The sequence below is a fragment of the Pezoporus occidentalis genome, unplaced genomic scaffold, assembly GCF_034315485.1.
Source record: "Pezoporus occidentalis ecotype Australia unplaced genomic scaffold, CSIRO_AGI_Poc_V1 ctg76, whole genome shotgun sequence".
Lineage (NCBI taxonomy): Eukaryota > Metazoa > Chordata > Aves > Psittaciformes > Psittacidae > Pezoporus > Pezoporus occidentalis.
Window position 1 is genome coordinate 738,731 of NW_026916115.1, and position 20,241 is coordinate 758,971.

A 20,241-nucleotide genomic window follows, 5' to 3' on the forward strand; every position below is an offset into this window, starting at 1 on the left:
CAAGAGGAGCTACAATACTTAACTATAACTGAACAATGCTCCTGTCACAAGCCTGGGGACCTTCCCCCCATGCACACTGGGCACAGCCCTGCCTGATGCAACAGCAGCCCTTTGCCAAACCAAGCACTTTGCAGGGATATGAGGTTCCGATGGGAACACACCCCAGCAGCTTCCCTGCAGGGTAGTGGAAGAAAAACCAGATGCAAAAAAAAGTTATGGCACAACTAGTAAGCCAAGCCAGGAACTCCAGCAGACCTCCCCAGCTTGCAAGGCAGGGGGTTTCCAAGCATGTCTTACACCCACCTTTGCTCAACACAGACCTCAGCTTGCAGCATCATCACACAGAGTTTTGACTCAACTCTGGTAACCTCCTGCTGACCCACTCCATTAGCAGAGATAGGGAGTGCTGGAAGGAGCCTGTGGATAGTAAAATGTTCTCCTCCAGGTCCAACCTGTTGCATTTATGAACAGAAACACAGCAGCACTACAGCAACCAGGAGAGAGGAAAGCAAACCCCCAAACTACCTCCTACGGTACCCAAGTGCTACTGCTACCTGCAACACAGCACAGGGGACAGGGATAAAGCAAAGCCACAAAGCCACAAAGCTTGCTCTTCTTCACAAGCAAGGAGATCTTTATTTTGCCTCTCTAACAGAGCAATTGTCTCTGTAAAGACATCTACAGACCACATACAGGGTCAGGAAAGACAGTCTCTAGCAAAAGGAGCATGCATTGCAAAGGGTGACAGAAAAGACCCAGAGCCCAGTCCCAACACCACATGCTGCAGCAGCCTGCAGCAGACACAAGCTGCACAAATGCACGGCTCCCTTCACAGCCGCTGCTCCACAACGGCACAGCGGTGAGAGCCGACACGCCGGGAAGCACTCAAATCAGGTAATGGAGGGTGTAGGAGACTCACGAGATGATTCCTGTGAGTCAGACAAGCTGGCCAGGGCCCAGATCAGCAACCTCTGCAAAATCAGCAAACAAAAGAAGGCAAAACCTGGACCCCCCAAGCCCCTTTCCTGCTGCTTTTGAGATGACCCCTGCAAGCGGCCTGAGCAGCAGGCTTGATGACAGCGGCCAGAGCCATGTGGAATGCTACAGCCAAGGCTAGGGCCAGAGACTCAAGCTGACATGCCCTGGGGTGAGCTGGTCACCCCAGCTCCCTGCTCAGTTCTGGGACTGCTGAGCAATTTGTTTTTTCCTCTGCCAACAGAGAAGCCAGCATTATTCTTGCTCATTTAAGCTGTGAGCAGTCTCTCTCAACATGTAAACTGAACCCAAGAGATCATCCTCTCACCCACAGCTTCCAGGGCTCTTCCGAGCCTTTGAAAGTCCTTTTCTGACAGCAGTGTTTCCACCCTGCCCAATCACAAGCCCGTGCCTCAACAGCCAGGAGATTCACATCTCCCTGCCAACAGGGTGGCCCTGAGCAGTTGAAACCCTGCCTTGCACCACATCCCTGGAGCTTGTTCCAGAGGCTTTAACAGATACCATGTTCTGCAAGGCTGCAGCCACTTGCCTGCACCAGAACGGTACCCTTAGGAGATCAAGGGGAAAGTCCTTGCTTCCCAGAGACAGATGTAGGGCATTCAGTCACAAGATGATCCTGGACCAAAAGCCCCAGCCCAGCACATCTCTGCAGGATTGCAGCACCTCCTGAGAAGTAGCCCCAAGCAAAGGGTTACCATACATTTTGTGGAGACCTCCTCTCCCTGGAGGCTTGAGATCCTTACGCTCCAACCTCTACCAAGCTTTGTGCTACAGCACCAATGAAAGCCCCCACAGAAGCTCTGGCATAAGGTGCTGTCTTTTCTTCAACTGGGACTTCCAGACCTTCCAGTTGCCATTATTTTTCATTTAAAAAGGAAAGAAGGTGAATGGTGAGGAGGACATCTGGAAGAAGGATAAATACCCATCAGGAATCTTCCCAATTCTGAGTCAGAGATGTGCTAACAAACAAGATAAATAGTTTCTTTCCCTTGCCCTTTCCCTTCCTGACAGGCAGAACCAAGTCTCCCGAGTGCCCCAATTGCCAGCTCAGGAAATGGTGCCTTCCCAGCTTTTGGTAATAGGGAGAAGCCCAGCCTAGGCAGTTCCCTGGCTAAACCACCCTGTGCCTCCTGCCTGCCAGCACAGGGAGGCCTCCAACATTAAATCCCACCCCCCTGCACCCTCAGTGGAGTACTACCCACCCACTGCTCAGAGGGGATCCCTGAAACCAGGTGAGATGGAAGACTAAGCCAAGACCACACCAAGCCACCTTTCTTAGAGAGATGGAAGACCAAGCCAGGGCAATGCAGCCTTTACAAATGGATGGGGATGAGGACCATGCACCCCCTCTTCCCCCTGTTCCAGCAGAGAGGTGATGCAGGCAGATCTGTAAGGGCCCATAGTCACTTCCTTCCCCTGCTCCTGACAGGAGGCACACCCAGTTCTAAACACTCCATCCGGTTCTTCTTCCCTATGTCTATTGATGCTAAAAATTTATCCGGTTTCTGACAAAAAAAAAAAAAGGGGGAATTAAAAAGAAAGAAAGAAGAAAAAAAGAAATCCCTTCTGCCCTTCAAAGTAAAAGCAGCTTTGCTCTTTATCGGGGGAGAGGGAGAGGAGTTTAAACACAAGTCCCCCATCTATCCAGCACTGCTGCACTCCTCCTCCTCCAAGGACTTTCACACAGCCCTGTCCCGTCAGCCTGTCTGTGGCATTTGATTCCTGTCTGTCACTAAGTGATGAGGACAAAGGGTGAGGAGTCAGGAAAAGGTCTGAGCTACTTTGTTCATCGTCTGGATACGAACTTTGGATGAACTCCATGGGGAAAGAGAAAAGCCGCATGGAGCGGGACGCACCGTGCATAGCACTCGCTCTCCTCCATGAAAAAAAAAAGGGAGGCTTGAACAAGGGGAAGGGGTGGGAGGGAAAGGGAGAGGAGAGCGTTCCCCATCCCCATGGCGGCAGGCAGTCCTGAGAGCTCCCTGCTCAGAGAAGACAGAAGGATATTCAAACTGCCTTCCCAGGAGGCATGTTCAATAAAGCAGGATGCCAACGCAGCCTTTTCTCAGACAAATCTGTTAGCGGCGGGCCAGGGGCCAGCCACAAGGGCTTGCTTTTTAAAGCAACCAAATGGGAATTTCCTAATAAAATAAAATTTTTAAAAAGCCCCACCGTGGCACAGTGAAAAGGAAGCTTGCTGGCAGCAACAAGAAGTATGCACAGACCTCTCTGGAAGCATAGGAAGACGAAATACATAAGGATGGGGAGCTTTGCTCTGCATCCAGGGTGCCAAAGCACCCACCTGCCCAAGCTGGGGGAGATGACAGCCCACAGCAGTTACATACCGGGGTGAAGGTTTACAAGAGCGATTTCTGCCATACTGAACAAGCAAGGATGCTCACCTTGAGCTGCAACAGAGGCAATTCCCCTTGTGTCAGCCTCAGAGATGCAAAAAAGCCACCACAGTGCACCATCCACTCTTTTGCTTCACTCTACTTTTCAGAGCAAAACCAAACCAGTTTGCAACCAGAAAGCCCTGTGGTAGTCTTGCAAACATTCATTAAATCAGCCCCTCCTGGGCAGCAAACCCACACAAACTTTCTCCCCAATGGCTCTTGTGAAGCAGCTAAGATGCCGGCATCAGACACAGCCTCCATCAAGGATTACTGGCAAAGCCTAAGCACAAGATGTGCCGAGCCACACAGGAAAATGGTTGCAATTGTATGTCAATTGTGTGTGCAATTCTGCACCATTCACAAGCAGCACCCTGCTGAGTGCTGCTGGGAACACAGCCCTGGCACCTCGAAAGTCTCTGCCTGAGGCATGAGCAATTGTAGATCTAAGGATCATACTGGAGGCTGTTCACCACCAGCCTTCCCAACACATCCCAGTAGAGTGGGTGAACTTACTCTTCAGGATGGGGAATCTCACATCAAACAGAGATCAAGAGGGTTACAAAACCAAAGAGCAATCCACTAGAACATGCCAGAAGTTACCTTGGATCCCTTGTCCTTCTACTTGCCACCAGTAAACAGAAAACAACTCTGTATGAGAAAGTTCTGCCTGGGACACAACCACAACAGCCCTGTATGCTGCAGCAGCCCAGCTGCAGAAAGCACAGTTGAGACCTCCCTGACCGGGCAAACAGCACCATGCAGGGCACACGTTCGCCTTCAAGGTGGGAGAACATCATCCCTTGTGAGCTGTCCAGCAGAGGACATTGAGAGCTGCAGAGATGGTCATGGGAATCATTAATCCCAACTTTAGTCTGGCCTTTCTGTTTGGGAAGAGAATTACCACCAGGACTCTGGGAAGTGGAAGGGATCAAAGGGGTCAGCTTCATTGACCCATAGCCGCATACAGAGCCAGCCTGCCCAAGAGCCACCTGCTGTGCTCCAAGATGATGACCAGGGGAAAAAATATGGAAGGAGACACATTTCTGCAGGGAAACAACCCATTCGTGGAGGCCAGAAGGGCAGGATCCTTCCTTGCCACCACCGCCACATCCCAGAAGAGCACATGTTAGGGGGCAATTCAGGCATTTCAGAGGCACTGCTCAAGTTCTCCAGTGGAGAAACTTTTATCTCCTCCAAGTATGGCTAGCCGCTGTGAACTGTCTCTAGAGTACACAGCAGAGCATGCCAGGACAAATTGACTGTACAGAGAAAACTTCAGCCTGTTTGGAGGAGTTTGCAGATAGCTCCTCCGGAAGTGGGAAGGACCCATCCCAAGTAGCCCAGCCAAGGCAGGTAACAAGCTCCCTACAGGGAGAACCAGACAGGAGATGGGAAAAGACAGTCAAGATGTCAACTGGACTGGCCAGTAATCCCATTTGCAGAAGGTGGGAACTTGGGCAGGAGATGCTGGTGTTGCGGGATCCAGGGCTGTTTTGAGAACAGCGAGTAACAGGAAAAGAGGGGGTGGGGGAGGAGAAGGTAAAAGAAAACAAATCTGCTTTATTATTGCCTGAAACCCAAAGAGACTGATTAAAGCAAACAGCCCCCCCCACCCCTTCCAAAGGGTTGTCTCGTCTGCTTCCTAAATCTGATTTCCATTTGTCTTTATATGGTTTTCATTTGTTCTTCATTTAGGTCTCCTTCACGCTCCTCACCAAGCCTAAGAGAGCCTCTGGAGAGCCACAGGGAGGGGCTTTCCCCAGGAGCCTGTGAGGGCAATAGCTAACCAGGGTCAGACCCAGCACCAGTGCCTGCATAGAGGGAGGAGATGTGGCAAGAGGGAAGGCAGCAGGCTCCTGACTACATGCAATGGACAAGAGCCCAAGATGATCCTTGGAAAGAACTGCCCAAGGGAGGAGAGCATCACTACCCAAGGGTGCTGATGGAAGCCTGGCTGCTGCTGGGGCAGCAGATTCAGCATCCCCAAAGGGTGAGGCAAAAGCAGCTAAAGCAGAAAGGACCAGGAAGAGGGAACGCAGCATGACAGGAGACCCACCACACAAGCATTGTCCCTCTTAAAGAGCAGACAGCCTTCTGGTGAAGCAGGAGCTTAAAAATTATCCTAATAGAGCTCCTTTCAAACACAAACCACAGGCACCTCTCCAAATTCCACAGATCCTCTCTCAGCTGCAGCCTATGGATGCTGAAGCAGGTCCATCCACCACACTTGCCCACAGCCACATGACTCAGCACGCAGAACCAGCATGCTCCACCAACCATGCCCACAGCTTCCGACCCTGTGTTGGGGCTGGAAGCACCGCACCATCACAGCACTCCTGGCACTCACCTTCTGCCCCGGCCCCTGAGCACCCAGCCAGCCAGGCATGCTGCTTTTGCCAAAGGACGTTTCCAGATCTAACCAAACATGGCAGAAAAAGGGAAATAAAAATCTGTCTTTCCACCTGCATGGACTTTGCCACATGCCTCGAGAGCATGGGAAGACCAGGAACTTCCCCTAACACCACCCTTTGCTGCCTTTCATCTCCTTCCACGTGCAGGTTTCTCATGGTAAACAATTCCTGCTGGCCCTTAGAATAGTCTCCCTAAACCTCCAGCCATGCCATCACACTGCTGCCCATGTCACCCTGCCCAAAAAAGCCCATCACTCAGAACGCCACAGCTTTTTAGACCTGGATGCAAAAGAGTCATTTCTAAGGAGAAATCGCACCCTAGGCTGCACACCTCCCTAGCACACACTGCGAATCCAAATGGAAATATAGCACCCTTTGCCACAATAAAAATCGACCAAGTACCTGCTGCCCAGACCTGCCTGCCCAACCGATCCATCCACCGTAAGAGGAAGCTAAGCAGGGTCTGAGCTCTCCACAAAGAGGGCCAAGCCCAAGTCCACCCAACATCGGATATGGGTCCGTATAGTTGCACAAATAACATAGTTTTCCCTCTCCTGCTTGAGCCTGGGTAGAGGACACAGTATCCATCAGCTGCTCTCCCTGCTCCCTCCTGCCCATAAGGAAAGCAGAGACCCCTGACCTTCTCCACTGCATCCCCCCAGCCCCTCCGCAGCTTAAGCAGCCCAGGTGCGCAAATGTTACCCAATGCCCTCTCCAGGCAGAAAGTAAATTCCACCGAACAGGGGAAATGCCAGCTGCAGTCAGACACTGGGATGTGCAAATAGCAGCCAGGGACCTTTGGGAGAGGAAGAGCCCTGGCCCACGCGCTCCTACCAATAATCCGTCTTGGGACGCCCCTGCCAGAAGCTCCTGTAGTAGAGGAAGGATGCTAATTTGACTATTTGAAATAGTGGAGGAAAAAAAAAAAATAAACGTTTGCTATTACGCTAAATGACCTTTTCAGCCGCTTGGGGACAGAATTGCACTGGGGCTTTGGAGCGAGCTACAACAAGCAATGCTCACTCCCTGCTCCCATGCTCAATGCTTTGTGCCTCCAGATGCATGTAAGGGGTCCGTGTCCCCTAGCCACCTCCGTCCATCCAGCAACAGAGGCAAGAAACAATCTCTTTGAAAAAATCTGCATAAAGTAGGAAGGAAGAAGCAGTGTGCTAAAAGCTTGCTGAGCAAAGAGCTTCAGACGGCTTCATTTCATGTCGCTGAAAGCATAAATCACAGAATTGCTCCTTGGGTTTTCCTCCATTAGCAAAGTATACTGCAAATCCTCTTCCCACCACCAGTACTGATCCAACACTTCACATCTGCTGACCAGACCTAATAGCCAGGATTTTCTGGGGGAATAATACACTCGCTGAAAACACCATTCCTGCCACCTGCTCCCCCCCTGCACCAGGAGCATGGCCACAGCAGGCACATGCACAGCACAGCAGCAAGAAGGTTCACAAAGTCATACCAGAAATAAATAGGTAACCCCTTGCCAAGCAAGGGTCATAAACCCTTCAAAATATCACCTCCACCATAGTGGTGAAACATGTCCCACTGCCTGCAACTTTCCTACACTAAACGCCCTTCTGGAAATCAACACCTTTACATAAAACATACCGAGGAGGCTGTGCCCTGAGCTAGGAAGTCAGGACTGACAGCTGCGACTCCTTCCGATTCATTTCTTTTGCACTGTGAACTGTGTCTCTTGTCTAGAGATTTGCAATGATCGTATCATTGCAATATTTGCAATTATTACTGCAATAATGATTTTGCATACAAACATCCCCCTCACCAAAAAAAAACCAAAACAACAACAAAAAAAGACCAAGTTAAAATACTTGCAACCTTTTCAAATTAAAGACTTGGAGTTAAAAGCTAAATTCAAAGCATAAGGCCAGGGCCTAATCCATCCAGAGGCTCCAGGTATTGTATCATTTTGAACATTTCACCAGAGAAATGCTGCACAAGGGGAAAAAAAAAAGAAAAACCAACAAAAAGGATGTGTGTAAACAAGCAAAGGTATACGCATTAGCAGATTGCATTTTGAAACATTAATGTTGAAATTAGAAAGCACATTTCAGAAAGTTATGGGCAGATCCACTTTCATTTTGGCTCCAGCCTTGTAAATATCAAATGTCAAAGGAAACCATCACACTGAACTGAGAGAAAAATTCCCATGCTGGACACATGTCCAGGATTGGGAACGCTAGAGCTGGGAAAGAAGCAGTGACCACGAATGAACACTTCACAACTGGAAGGGTATTTTTGTCGGTTAACCTGCCACTGCTAATTCTGCTAATCGACATCACTCTGGAATTTGAAAATGTTATCCAACCAGGAGAGAAACATGATTTTCCTCTTCTGATAACAAGGACGGGCAGGCCAGTCAGGCTGGGCCAAACGCGGCATTACAAAACACTGCCTGTGAAACCAAAAATGGGATGTGGAAATGATGAACTGAATTTCTGGGCTTGCACACCAGTGAGAAACAAAAATCCAGCCACCAGCGTTTAGACAGGCTGATCCCGCTTGCAAAGGCAGCTCCGCTCGTTTTTCACCAAGGCTGAAGTAAAATGACAAAGTTATCATTTTAGATTAGAGTGGCTCCTCACAGCACTGGCTTCCAAGGGTTTTAAATTTATCAGTATATTTAAAAGAAAAAAAGGAGGGAGGTGGGAAACAGCCCATCAGCTTAGGGAAAGCAAAAAAGCTATTTTAGGTAAGGCTTCTCCTATAAATAAAAGACTGGGCAGGGAGAGGATAGTGACAGTGTGCAGCTCGCTCAAGGTGTTAGAGGGGATTTCTATTCTCTGTGCTGGTGACCTCCCTAAAACACCAAGAAGCAGTGACAGCACACAGTTCTTCGGCAGGCACTGCAGCCCAGCGAGGAAGCTTCCCCAGACAGCCATTCCCTCCACTGGACTACTGGCTCTCCAACTTAAAATAAATAAATACACACACACACACACACACACACAGAGGGGTACAGCTCACAAACACAAGGCCAAGAGACTTAATTCTTTAGTGCTTTTATGTATTATTTTTTTTAATCAACATGGTTGCAAACTGCTAATTCCAGCTCAACCAATCCCCCAGCATCAGAGCAAGCATCACCCGAGTTCCTCCCCAGCTCAGCCGCTGGCCTGAAAACACCACACTTTAATGTATTCAGCCCACAGCCTCCTCAGGCCATGGCTTTCTGTAATTTATCCCTACACTGCATGCCACCTTGTATTATTTAAGTCACCGGGCAACACAACACCTCCAAGACAGTTTTCAACAGAAGCTGCCAACCACCTAGCCCTCAAACCCATCATTTTTTGTTCCAAATGGGGCTCCCAGCAGATGCCCCGCAAAGGCAATGTGATAACAGAAGGGATTTCCTGGAAAACCCATGATGCCAGTGCCTCTGGAGCACACCGGGGAGGTGACAGTCTGCAAAAACACCATGCAGCACCTACAAACATCCAGCACACCCAAAAAGCAAGGGTGCTCACACAGGCCAGGCTCTGGTGGAGGGCATAGCCTTGGCACCCAGTACCCACTGAGAGCACTGGGGTGCCACATCTGACCCCAGGCCAGCAGTAATAGGGCCAGGCACTGTTCACAAGCAGTTTCTCCCATCATGGGGAACACTTACTAGTCCAATCTGACTGGGATCATCTCTGGGTAGACATTTGGGGAAAGCAAAGGACACAGATTGAGGCTGGTTTATTAGATTATGGACAGCCCCATGCAAATAGGGCCATATTGATCTGGTCTGCAAACACCTGGCTGGGAATACAAGCAGTCCCTGAGTATACAGAAGCTGCTGGAGATTATTAACCAGATCCATTGCTGTAAATCACATTACCTCCTTCCAAACCCTGACCCAGCACAGAGTCCCCCTGTTCTAGGCACTGTACATCCTTGCAGTGCATGGGAGCATCACTTCTCCCAGTCAGGCACCCAAAAGCCCAAAGATTCAGCTTAAAACGCATGAAGCATGGCAGGGGCATCCTGCTCCAGGCTGCATGGAGCCAAGGCTGCACAGCCCACCTGCCCCACAGAAATTCCCAAAGCAAAGCATGTGTTACAAGGAGGGTTGAACTGACTGTATGGGAAAACTGGCACAGGAATGCAAGGCAGGAATTGGGGGAAAAAAAAAAAAGTAGAAAGAAAATACCACATCTTCAGGTGGAAACTCCCCCCTTTGCTCCTACTGGGTACCTGGTATTTTGCACTGCCTGCACCGAGAAAATACAAGAGGCTCTCCTGCCTCCCAAAGCACCCCAATTCCAAGGAAAGGAAGGAAAAAAAAAAGTAATAGAATGCTTCACAGCAGATTTCCAAGAGATCCCAAAACCTTTTGCGGAGCTTCATTAGCAGAGAAGGCAGTAGCTCCCAGATTAAAGGAGGAACTGGGGAATGAGGTGAATCAAAGGCAGAGGAGGAATCCCACATTCCTCCCTTTTCCCTGCCAAAATGCCCAGCTCTGATTCAGCAGAAGCATCACCAGCAGCATAGCCTAGTGTATCTGACTGCAAACTAAGCCATTTACATTTAAACCACCACCCTACTCCCCTAAAGAACTGCTGCATGCAGTAATTTCCTTGTGACGGAGAAAAAAAAGCCAGATGAAATTGTCTCAGAGTTCCCCTGCATTTTGTTTACAGCCACTGCCCTCAAACCAAGGGCCAGCAAGCAGCGTGAGCTGCTAACAGGAATAAAGCTAGCATTTGAGATCATTTAGAAAATCTCTCCTCACAGACAGTCAGGGCTCCGAGGGGGAAATCCCTCTGCAGGTCTCAAATAAGGGAACTTGAACCATTTTTCCCCTGGAGAAATTTAGGCCTGAAAGATCTTCCGAGTTTCTTGTTTGGAGCTACAAGGCCCGGTAACAAGATCTCTTTCCCTGATCTCACCCACAACACTTGACTGCTGCCAAGACCGTGCAGAGGCACGGGGAGATGGACTGGAGGGAGACCCATGGCAGCAGCGAAGACACCTAACATTCACATAAGACAATGCTCTGGTTAGTTGTTATTTATGCATGCATCTGGTTAATATAGCTATCTTTCCTATAATAGGCATGCATTAACTGAACATGAAGATTCCCCCTCTTCCAGTGCTGTTAGCAGGCAGCATCCAAAGAGCAGGCTGCTGGCACAGCAACTTTCCAGATCCCTCCTTCCCAAAATACATGCACCCAGTGGCCACCACTACCCAAAACCTGGGGAGGCTGATGCAAGCAAAGGCTGGGGGACATGGAAGCATGGGATCAAGGGGGGGAGGAAGATGAGCTCATCCATCCCCCAGGAACAAACAGATGGGGCAGGCAGTGATGGGACCCAGCAGACCCTCCAAGAGCATCCTCCCAGCCTGCTGCAATCACAACAAAGTTTACTTAGCATCAGGCAAACATAAAAAAGGCTTGAAACAAAACCAAACAGGTTCGCTCCTGTGCTCCCCAAATTGTGGGGAGACCCTCAGGAGCAGTAACGCTGTGCCAAAGCTGGGCCTGGTTTCTCTGCTTTGCCAACAGGGCTGATGGCGGGGGAGAAATGGGAGGAAGAGCCCGCTGGCAGCCCTGTGTTTCCCACCTCCTCCCCAGGAGGATTGCAGGAGACCAATTTTGATTAAACTAATTAAGCCTGCTCCATTCAAAGAGCTCCAACCACACGCTACCAGGGGAGAGGAAGAAAATATAAAATTAAAAAGGAAAAAAGAGAAATCTCCCTGCAAGCATGCTCCTCCAAAGCTATCCGTCCCCAGCAAGGCCCTGATGGACAATGCCACACTGGAAGAAGAAAGCCCAAAAAAAAGGACTCGCTGCAGGGACACAGGTCCAACCCTGAAGACCTTTCTCCTTCCAGTCACCAGGACCTACTGGGACATGTCCCACTTCCTATCAGGGTGACTGGTTTCTATCCCCTCCCGGCCAATCCCCAGAGGCAGCACCTGCTTTTGCAGAAATACAGCCCTCCACCAAGCCAAGGTCTCCCAGATGCTATCTTCCCCCCTGAACCATCCCTATCTTCCAGCTCCATGCACATTCCCTTCCCTCCTTTCCCTTGAAGGCATCAGGTTTCTGGAAGCAATTTAATTGTGAGCTGCAAAAAGGCTTCCTCAGGCAGTGCTGGCCAGCCTTCACGAAATGTTTTGCTTGCCCCAAGGGCAGCAACATCAGCGATCTGCCAGACTATCCCTACAGACCCTGCCCCTGTAGGAAGCCTGCTCTGCTGGGGGAGAGAAGGACCACTTCTGCCTTCAAAGCCTTTCAACTGGATGAAAAAAAAAACAAACACGAAAAATCAAAGCAAGGGCAGGAGGGAGAGCAGCCGGGTGAGAGCTGGACCTGTCGAAAGCAGATCGGGAACCCGACCCTCCAAGGCTGGAGCAGCAGCACTTTCATTATGAGCTTTTACAGAAGCAGAATGAAGCCTTAGGTGCAATAATTGCATTGAAATTCAAATCGGGGTGTTTAACTCTCCCCTGCGCCTTGGGAAACCTCAGTCGAAATGCAGGGTAAGGAGGAGGGCAGGGTTTGAAAACCCCAGAGAAGGGCTGGGGGGGTGAGGGGCCAAGGAAAGCAAGCTGCCTATCCTGCCCTGTGAAAAAAATCACCCAAAAGGCCTTGGGCTTGCCAGCATATCCTGCTTGCAGCTCTGCCCTGGACCCCAAAAACACCAGCACTGCATGCACCACAGCTGCCCCTCTTCTCCCTGTGCCACTCCTGGTGGGGCTGTAGTTGAGGGGGGAGAAAGGGAAAAAAAGGGAGGGAGGAAGAAAGAAAGAAACCCCATATCGTAATTGCTATATTAAAGAGAAATAGCAGGCAAGAATAATAAGAGAGGTGTCAGAAGTGAAATACAGTAACAGACATTAAAAAAAAAAAAGAAAAAGAAAAAAAACCCTACAGTTCTGCAATGGGGGTGTTAATTGAACACAGAGCTGGAGAGAACAAAGGGGTGTTAAGGAAGAATAGAAGGGGAAAAAATCCTACCTCCTCTAAAGATCTGATTTGAGTTAAGTTTGGTGAAGATAATGCACAGGGAAAGGTAGCTAAGAGGCACCTTATATAGCTATTATGTTCTAAAAATTTAAAAGGTAAAAAAAAAAAAAAAAGGAAAGAAAACACACCAACAAATCCCATTATTCAACAACATTTGCACAGCTGATCAGTGCTGTCTATAAATATTCCACTTTGTAAATTCCCCCCGTTGGTGGTATGTACATTTTTCTTTTAAACCTGAATTCTTTCAGCACAGAAGGGTGATGGAGGTAAGAAAATAAAAACTGGGGTATTTCAAATACGAAATCAGGGTCTTCTTAAGAAACAGAAATTGCCCGATGCCCTCACCTCCCCCAAAAGAGCAGAGAAAGTGAAACGATGGGAAAAGCTCTTAAGGAGGAGGAATCAGATTAAATAGTCATATATCCTGCGCTCAGCCTCTCTCCGCCAGTGCCCGCCGAACGAGATGGGAGTTGAGAAAGGCTCACAGCTGAAATAGATGCTGCTGCATTTTGACAGCAGATATTTTCCAGTTTGCCATCCAAGGACCCGACGTCTGTGTACGCCTTGCCTGATTCTTCTGCTTAGCTATTCTGCTCATGCAGAGAACAGCTTAAAGAAAAAAAAAATACCCACATACCGAGAGAGAGAAAATAAAAAAAAAAAAAACAAAGGGGGGGGATGGGGGACACACATAAAGACAGAGCCCCTGCCTTCAAACTTTTTATAAATCAGCATCACCATTTCCGATTTCAATCCCTATTGACAGAGGAATCAACTGTATTTAGGACAACAATGCCTTCCATTTCCATAATTATTATTCCAAAAAGCCAGCCAGCCATTTGAAGGCCGTCCTGCCCCTTCCCTCACAACAAAGCGACCAACAGCAAGTGAAAACACACCAAATGCACGCCGACAACTTACACATATATTTAAGCCGTGTTTTTTCCCTACTGCATACTCCTGTTTCGATCAAACCTCTCAACTTCTATTACTTTTAAACATACATCAAAAGCAGCAATCTCCAGGTTGCAGACAAAAGACAACCCACTGAGCTTTTATTATTATTATTTGAAGTGTTTATAATGCTTTAAAATAACTGAAGAGCTCAAGTGCAAAAGGAAACTCTTTGGCCAATACAGACGACCTCTTTTTCTAAGAACTTTATGGACACTTTGGGTTTGCTTAAGACAACGTTAACTCTATGAAATATTAGCCATAATGTTGCAAGAGGCAGTGGTAAAGTCTCCGTAAGGCTCTGGAGTCACTTAAATCAGGCAGTGGGGTAACCGAATGCACATTTCTCCACATCATAACGCCAGGGGGAAGATGTACGCACGCACTTTCAAACACCCACCAGTGACCACAAACAATCACCAGGATTTCAAACGCGACACATGCAAAAATCTGGGAAGCAAAATGGAAAGTGGAAAGAGAGAAGTTGGCTCAACTTTCATGCTCCTGCCCACAAGGAAGGGGTAAGCAAACAGAAGCAAGCAGTACCCTCAGCCCCCCCAAAAAGCAAGGCTAACTTCCTCCTAGCATTGGGCCCACAAAGCAATAATAATAAGAAAAGAAAACAAAATCATTTGGCCATTTGCTTCCCTACAAAGTGTGACTTTCGAGGATGCAGATGGGGGAGAGGGGAGGAGGTCTTTGAATTTGCAAAGTAAAACAATCCACCATAAACATATCTGAGGGTAGATAAACAACACTCCTAAACCCACCTCAATTCATACTCTGAAGAGGCCTCTATACAGAAGCCCCATAGTCAAATACCCCAGGCACAACAGCAACAAATAAAATTTAAAAACACGTAAGAAGCCCCAGTCCACACCTGAACATTTTTTATTTCCAGCAGCATACTTTGCCCTACACCATTCTTCCTCAATTTTCTGTAGTAAACAAACTATCCTACCCAGTCACTATGGCTCTCCATCCCTCTCCAGCTCACCAGGACCCTACAGCATCCCCAAGGTCACCTGCATTTCCGACCAGGCTTGGTCCTAGCAGATGTCCCATGCATTCCCCTAACTTTGGAACTGCACCAACAGTAAAACCAACCTGGGATTAACCGGTTACCCTGCCAAAAAGTACCTCTGCATGGGCAACGTACACATCATTACACACGTGGAGAAAAGTCAGACAAACGTTTCCTTTGCCTCACACAAAGTAAGAGGATGGAAAAGAAAAAGGAACTTGGTGGCTTCTTTTTCTTTGGGGTGGTACACAGGGTTAAAAGGCATAAAATTGACTTCTAGGCAGGCTCCCTTACATTACATCATATGAACCGTATGGAGGTTCCCATACTGAACCCACTGCTTGATATTATGGGAACTCCATAATGAAGGACTCCTTAGGAAGATCAGACCCAGCCATGCAGCCATGAGGGCTTCAGAGAGCCGAATGCCATCAGTAGGTGCTTTGTCTGAGCTACATGCTGCACAAACAACATTTAACAAAGGGTCCCCTTAGTCTTTTTATATATATTGCAAGAGTCAGGTAATTGTATTTTCAATCAGCTGCTCATGCTAGGAGGTTTTATATATATATTTAAGGAAAAAAAAAACCAAACAGATTCAGGTTTCTGAAAGCTGTTTCCCTTTTATGTGTAACTATCAATGTATATCAACTGGGTGTGCAATCATATTTATTGTCACTTTCATTCATGTCATGCCCTTGCTTATATGGCTTAGATATGAATTATTGACTGTTACAGTCCTTGTTGAAAAGGGTTGGGGGGAAGTCAAGTACTTGCAGTGTGCTAAAACAAGGCAGCTACATCAGCATGGAAAAGCTGATCAACTCTGGTCAGCTCAGAAAGCCAACAGCAGAGATGAACACTGCTACCCTCCCACCACTGAATTTCCATCATTCTCCCCATTTTTTTTTTTAATTAAGAAAAAAGAGATTCCAACAAATACATAAGTGGTGCATGTTGCTAAATGTCCTTCCCCAAGCATCTGTTGTTTAAGATCACCCTTGATTGATGACTGCTATTTTTTAATTGTTGCTTTTAAAATTTAAATGCCCCCCTGGGATGTGTTATAAGTGTGTTAGTACATGGTAGGAGGTCTGGAAAGTGGGAAACGGCAGAATCAACGCTCTCATGCCATTAGCTTCTTTAGAAGCCTGAGAACACCCCATGCCATAAAACTACAGTACCCTAAAGTAAGTAACAATCTAATATATTGCTTTCACTAAAGGCAACTGACAACGCTCTCTTACATGAACTAGCCAGGATGACTGGCAGAGAAGAAAATTTTAACCCTTCCTTTAAAAAAGTAAGAAACCTTTATGTTCACCTGAATAATAATAGTAGTAAAAGTGCACAACTTCATTTTGTTGGGTTTCCTACCCTACTCGGTACTCAGATTTATTTTTTTTTTCCAAACAGAAGAAATTGCAAGGCTTTTGATTTTTTCTTCTCCCCAGAAAAAGCAATAAATAAAGAGGCTGTATAATAGAAATTAAACCACGGTATTTTCCCTTCCAAACACAAACCACATCATGCAAGTCCACTGCCAGAAGCATTAAATACCTGCAAGTTATTTCTTCTCACTTAAATACTTCTACCCGGGGGGGGGGGGCAAAGGGCGGACAACAACACAAACCTGGTGGAATAAAACCCTCAAAGACCAAAAATAAACATAAAGAACCAACAGCATTGATTTCCTACCTGTTTTTTCTTTGATTTCACACAAAACATTAAAAAGGGCTGGCTTCATCCTGTGGCAGTTTAAAGCATGTTTCCTGAAGAGAAAAGAGGGGAAGGTGAGATTACAATGTCACCATGAGGAGTAATTTTCCAAATTCAAACCGCTGGCATATGCGTGCCAGAGGTTGGGGGACAGGTCTGAGCTCCCCCGTCCCCTCTAACATCCCTGCTAGGACTTGAGCACCAGTGCTGCAAACAGTCACCTACTTAACGCAGAGGAGATGAATTATGCCAATTTGGGAATGGCTTGAAAATCGCCTTTGCCACCGAGCGGCTCCCACCACCACTCCAAGCCAGGCGATGCACTGAGTGGAAGCCAGCAGCATTTGGGAGCCAAGCTGGTTTCAACTGTCTTATTCAATAGCGAGAGTGCACTGAGCTCTCTCCATCCCCCGCCTTCGATATTAAACTCAGCCATGTGCTTTATTAGGCTCACCCTGCAAAGCAGGGGGGAAATAAGCCCCCCATTGCCCCAGCACTGCAAAGATCTTCTGCTTAGAGCTGTCAATTCCGGGAATTTCAGCGTGCAACTTGGAGCACAGAGACAAGCGCACCTATGGAGAGAGAAACCTATTCCTCTGCCTCCATGCTAATTACATCCAGCTTATTTTCAGATGTTAAAATTTAATTCTTTACAATTGGGACAGTCAACATTTAAAAACACAGCCGGCTGCTTCTGGGCAGGGGAGGGCATGCTATTCAATGCCTTTCTTTTTGGCTGCTATTATTACAGAGCTGACCGTTCTCCTGCGGCTTTTGAGAGTCTGGGGGAGAGTTAATTGGCTGGTTTTAAAACCCACCATGTGCCTGTTGAGGCAAAGAAACTGTATTATTTTATTTCCTCTTAAGCTATACAATCATTTAGCCAAGGGTTTAGTTGTATAAAGGGCTGTTGCTACCAGGCGTCGGCTACGGGATTTCTGTTTACCAACCGAAATTACACGCGAAAGACAATGTGAACATCTGGCAAACATTCACACTACTTACCCCGCCACCCACAACATGTTAAAAAGATTTATACATCTGATGAAGTCTCTCAAAGGTGTATACCCCTGCAGAACCCACAGCGTCCCCTTATCAGCACCCCCAGATGGGTGCAGACATTTGGGTATGCACAAATCACGTACGTATGCTGTAGGAGTCTTCTTACAAATAATACTGGTAGTACTTTGCATCTTCCAAAAACTTCATTTAAGAAAACACAAAAAAAAAAAAAAAAAAAAGGGCAGCAAAACCACAGTGCAATAGTAGAACGGATGGAGGAAATGCAAAGCCAAACATCACTGATAAATACAGCGCATTTGGCAGCTCAGCATTAAAAATAATAAAAAATAAGTACTGTGAGGAAACAGCTGAAAGAGTCCAGCAAGGCAAAGCCATATAGCCTTCTCCCAGTTTTGTCCTGCTTTGGGTTTATTGATTTGGTTAACTACACTAAATTACCCAGGCAGGAACGCACACAGTTCCTGCAACTTTCCGAAGGAAGCTCCCCTCTTCCCGGGACCAGCCGGGGAGAAAGGTCATGATTTCCTCCTCCTCACAACTACTCTGCCTCTGCAAAACCGCAACAAAACTAGTCCAGCAAGCAGCTTTTTTGGTAAGCGGGAGTTTTACCCAAGCTGGGGAGGCACAGAGGATGTAAGCTGAGGTTTGGGAGATACTTCTATCCTTCTGAAAGTTCTTACTAAGCGAGTTTCGGGGCTAAGAGATGCATTTTTTCCAGGAACAATGTATTCTAGAAATCTGCTCCAGCTCGGGGCACGAATACCAGGGGCAGGACACCACACCTAGGAGCTCCGCAGCCCAGAAGAAATCTCACATGTACCCCAGGCAATTCAGAGCAACTTTTTAATTATTTATTTTAATTCCTTCAACTGCACTTTCAACTGGGAGATTACCCCCCCCCCTTAACTTTTGCTAGCGCCTTTGAAGGTGCATATTAGGTTTGTGCTGCTTGTAGCCGGGGACAATTCGGTTACCGTCTTTTACAGCCTTTTTCTTTAATCTTTTAAAATACCTCTGCAATTAAGAAGAAAGATAAGATATAAAGAGAAAGCTTCTACGTGCATCCTTCAAGAACAAAAAATGACGGCCTTAAAAATATCACCGCTAAAGGGCCCTAAAGAACATTATTAACGCCTCTAACAAACGGAGCAGCACTTTGTGCCCCGCACGCGCAGCCTGCCCCAACAACCATGTCCCTGTGGAATTAACCCCCACCCCAAAAACGCTGAGAAAAGCCAAGCCGCCCGCCCGGCCGAGCAGGAGTTCGGGACCCCGCCGAGGATAAGCGGGAAGATGGGGAGAGCGCGGGCTGGGGGCGCCGCGACCCCAAAAAATCTCCACGAAGTTGGACGGAGGCGTGGGGCGATTAACCCATCCCTTTTTTTCCCCTTTTCCCCAATTTCCCCGCAGCAGGAGCCCCATTCTCGGCTGCGCCTCACGGCCGGGCGCGCTCCCCCCGCCGGACAACAAAGGCCGGGCCGGGGCGCGGGGGAAACTTCCCCGGCACCTGTCCCCCGCTTCCCCCCGCCGGGACCGGGCCGTCGCTCTCACCTGGCCTGCGCCTCGTCCAAACTCTGGTCCGTGATGGTCATAATCTGCTGTAAGATGTCTCCGATGTCCTGCTTCCTGCCTGCCTCCCCCTCCGCCCCGCCTGGTCCATCCTGCATGTGCTGGGACAGGCCCGGGTGCCCCGGCATCCCCACCCCGCTGTGCGTGTGCATCAGCCGCGGCTGGTCATCCATCGCCGGCCGCCGGCCCCCACTCCGCCGCCGCCTCCTGCCCTGGCTGCCGGGAGCGGCGCGGCTGGGCTGGCAGCCTGGCTCCTCGCTTTCTTTTCTTGCTCGCTTTCTTCTTCTTCTTTCCTTCTTCCCCCCCACCTCCTCCTCCTCCCCCCCAGCCTCTTCCTCTTCGCTTTTTATTTATCCTTCACGCTGGCGCCCAGCTCCGCGGCGGGGAGGAAGAGGAGGAGGAGGAGGGAAAAAATGAAGGAAAAAAAAAAAAAAGGAGAGAGAGAGAAAAGAAAGGGGAAAAAAATCCCTTTGGCTGCTGGAGGAGGAGGAGGAGGGAGGGAGGGAGCGAGGGAGGAGGGAAAAAGGGGAAGGGAGAAGGAGGAGGGAGGGTTCCGGGGAAGGGAGGGGAAACGGCGGCGACTCCAAAAGGAGGGCAGCTCAGCCCCGCGCCCGGGAGGCGGCGGGCGGGCTGGTGGGGGCAGCGGCTGCGCCGGGGGAGGAGAAGGTAGCAACGGGAGGGGCGGAGCGGAACGGCCGCCCGCGATGGCAGCGCCGCAGCTGCCGGGGCCGGAGCGCGGCGCAGCCCCCCCCGCGCTCCGGGGGAGGGCTCCAAACTTTCCCCCACCCTCAGGCTGAGCTCGGGGCTGGCTGGCGGCAACAAGGGCCCCCCTCCTCTCCACCGGGCCTGCGCGCACCGCTCCCGGCCCTCGCCGCCTGCTTTTGTTCGGCTCCGGACTCCTCAAACTGGCACGGAGAAGCCCGGGGGGCGGGGGGAGGAAGGGGCAGCGCCGCCTGCCCGCCCCACCGTCCCCATTGGCGGCGGCAAGGCCGGCCCCCGCGGCCGCCCCGCCTCCTCCGCGGCAGCCCGTCAATCTCCGGGTTCAGAGGTGGGCCGGGGGCCTCGCCCCGCCCGCGCCTTAAAGCGGCCTCGGCCGCCAAAGGAGAGGGGCAGGGGTAGCGGGGTGCGGCGGCCTGCAAGGGCCTGACT

At 49.2% G+C, this 20,241-nt stretch overlaps 1 protein-coding gene across 4 annotated transcripts in view; it reads right to left on the reverse strand.

Annotated features, from left to right (window-relative positions):
* PBX1 (PBX homeobox 1) overlaps positions 1-19,892 on the reverse strand; it is a 133,713-nt gene extending 113,821 nt beyond the window's left edge. For 3 of the 4 annotated variants that reach the window (XR_009961490.1, XM_062602417.1, XM_062602410.1), the window contains exons 1-2: positions 19,075-19,892; positions 16,480-16,553 (exon numbers count right to left, since the gene is read on the reverse strand). Coding sequence is in view for 3 of the 4 variants with exons in the window: in XM_062602417.1 (XP_062458401.1) it covers positions 16,480-16,553; positions 19,075-19,265 (265 nt within the window). In the remaining variant the exon portion in view is untranslated. The remainder of the gene's footprint in view (positions 1-16,479; positions 16,554-19,074) is intronic. The other variant, XM_062602416.1, reaches the window with a different exon arrangement.
* Positions 19,893-20,241: the final 349 nt, after the last annotated feature.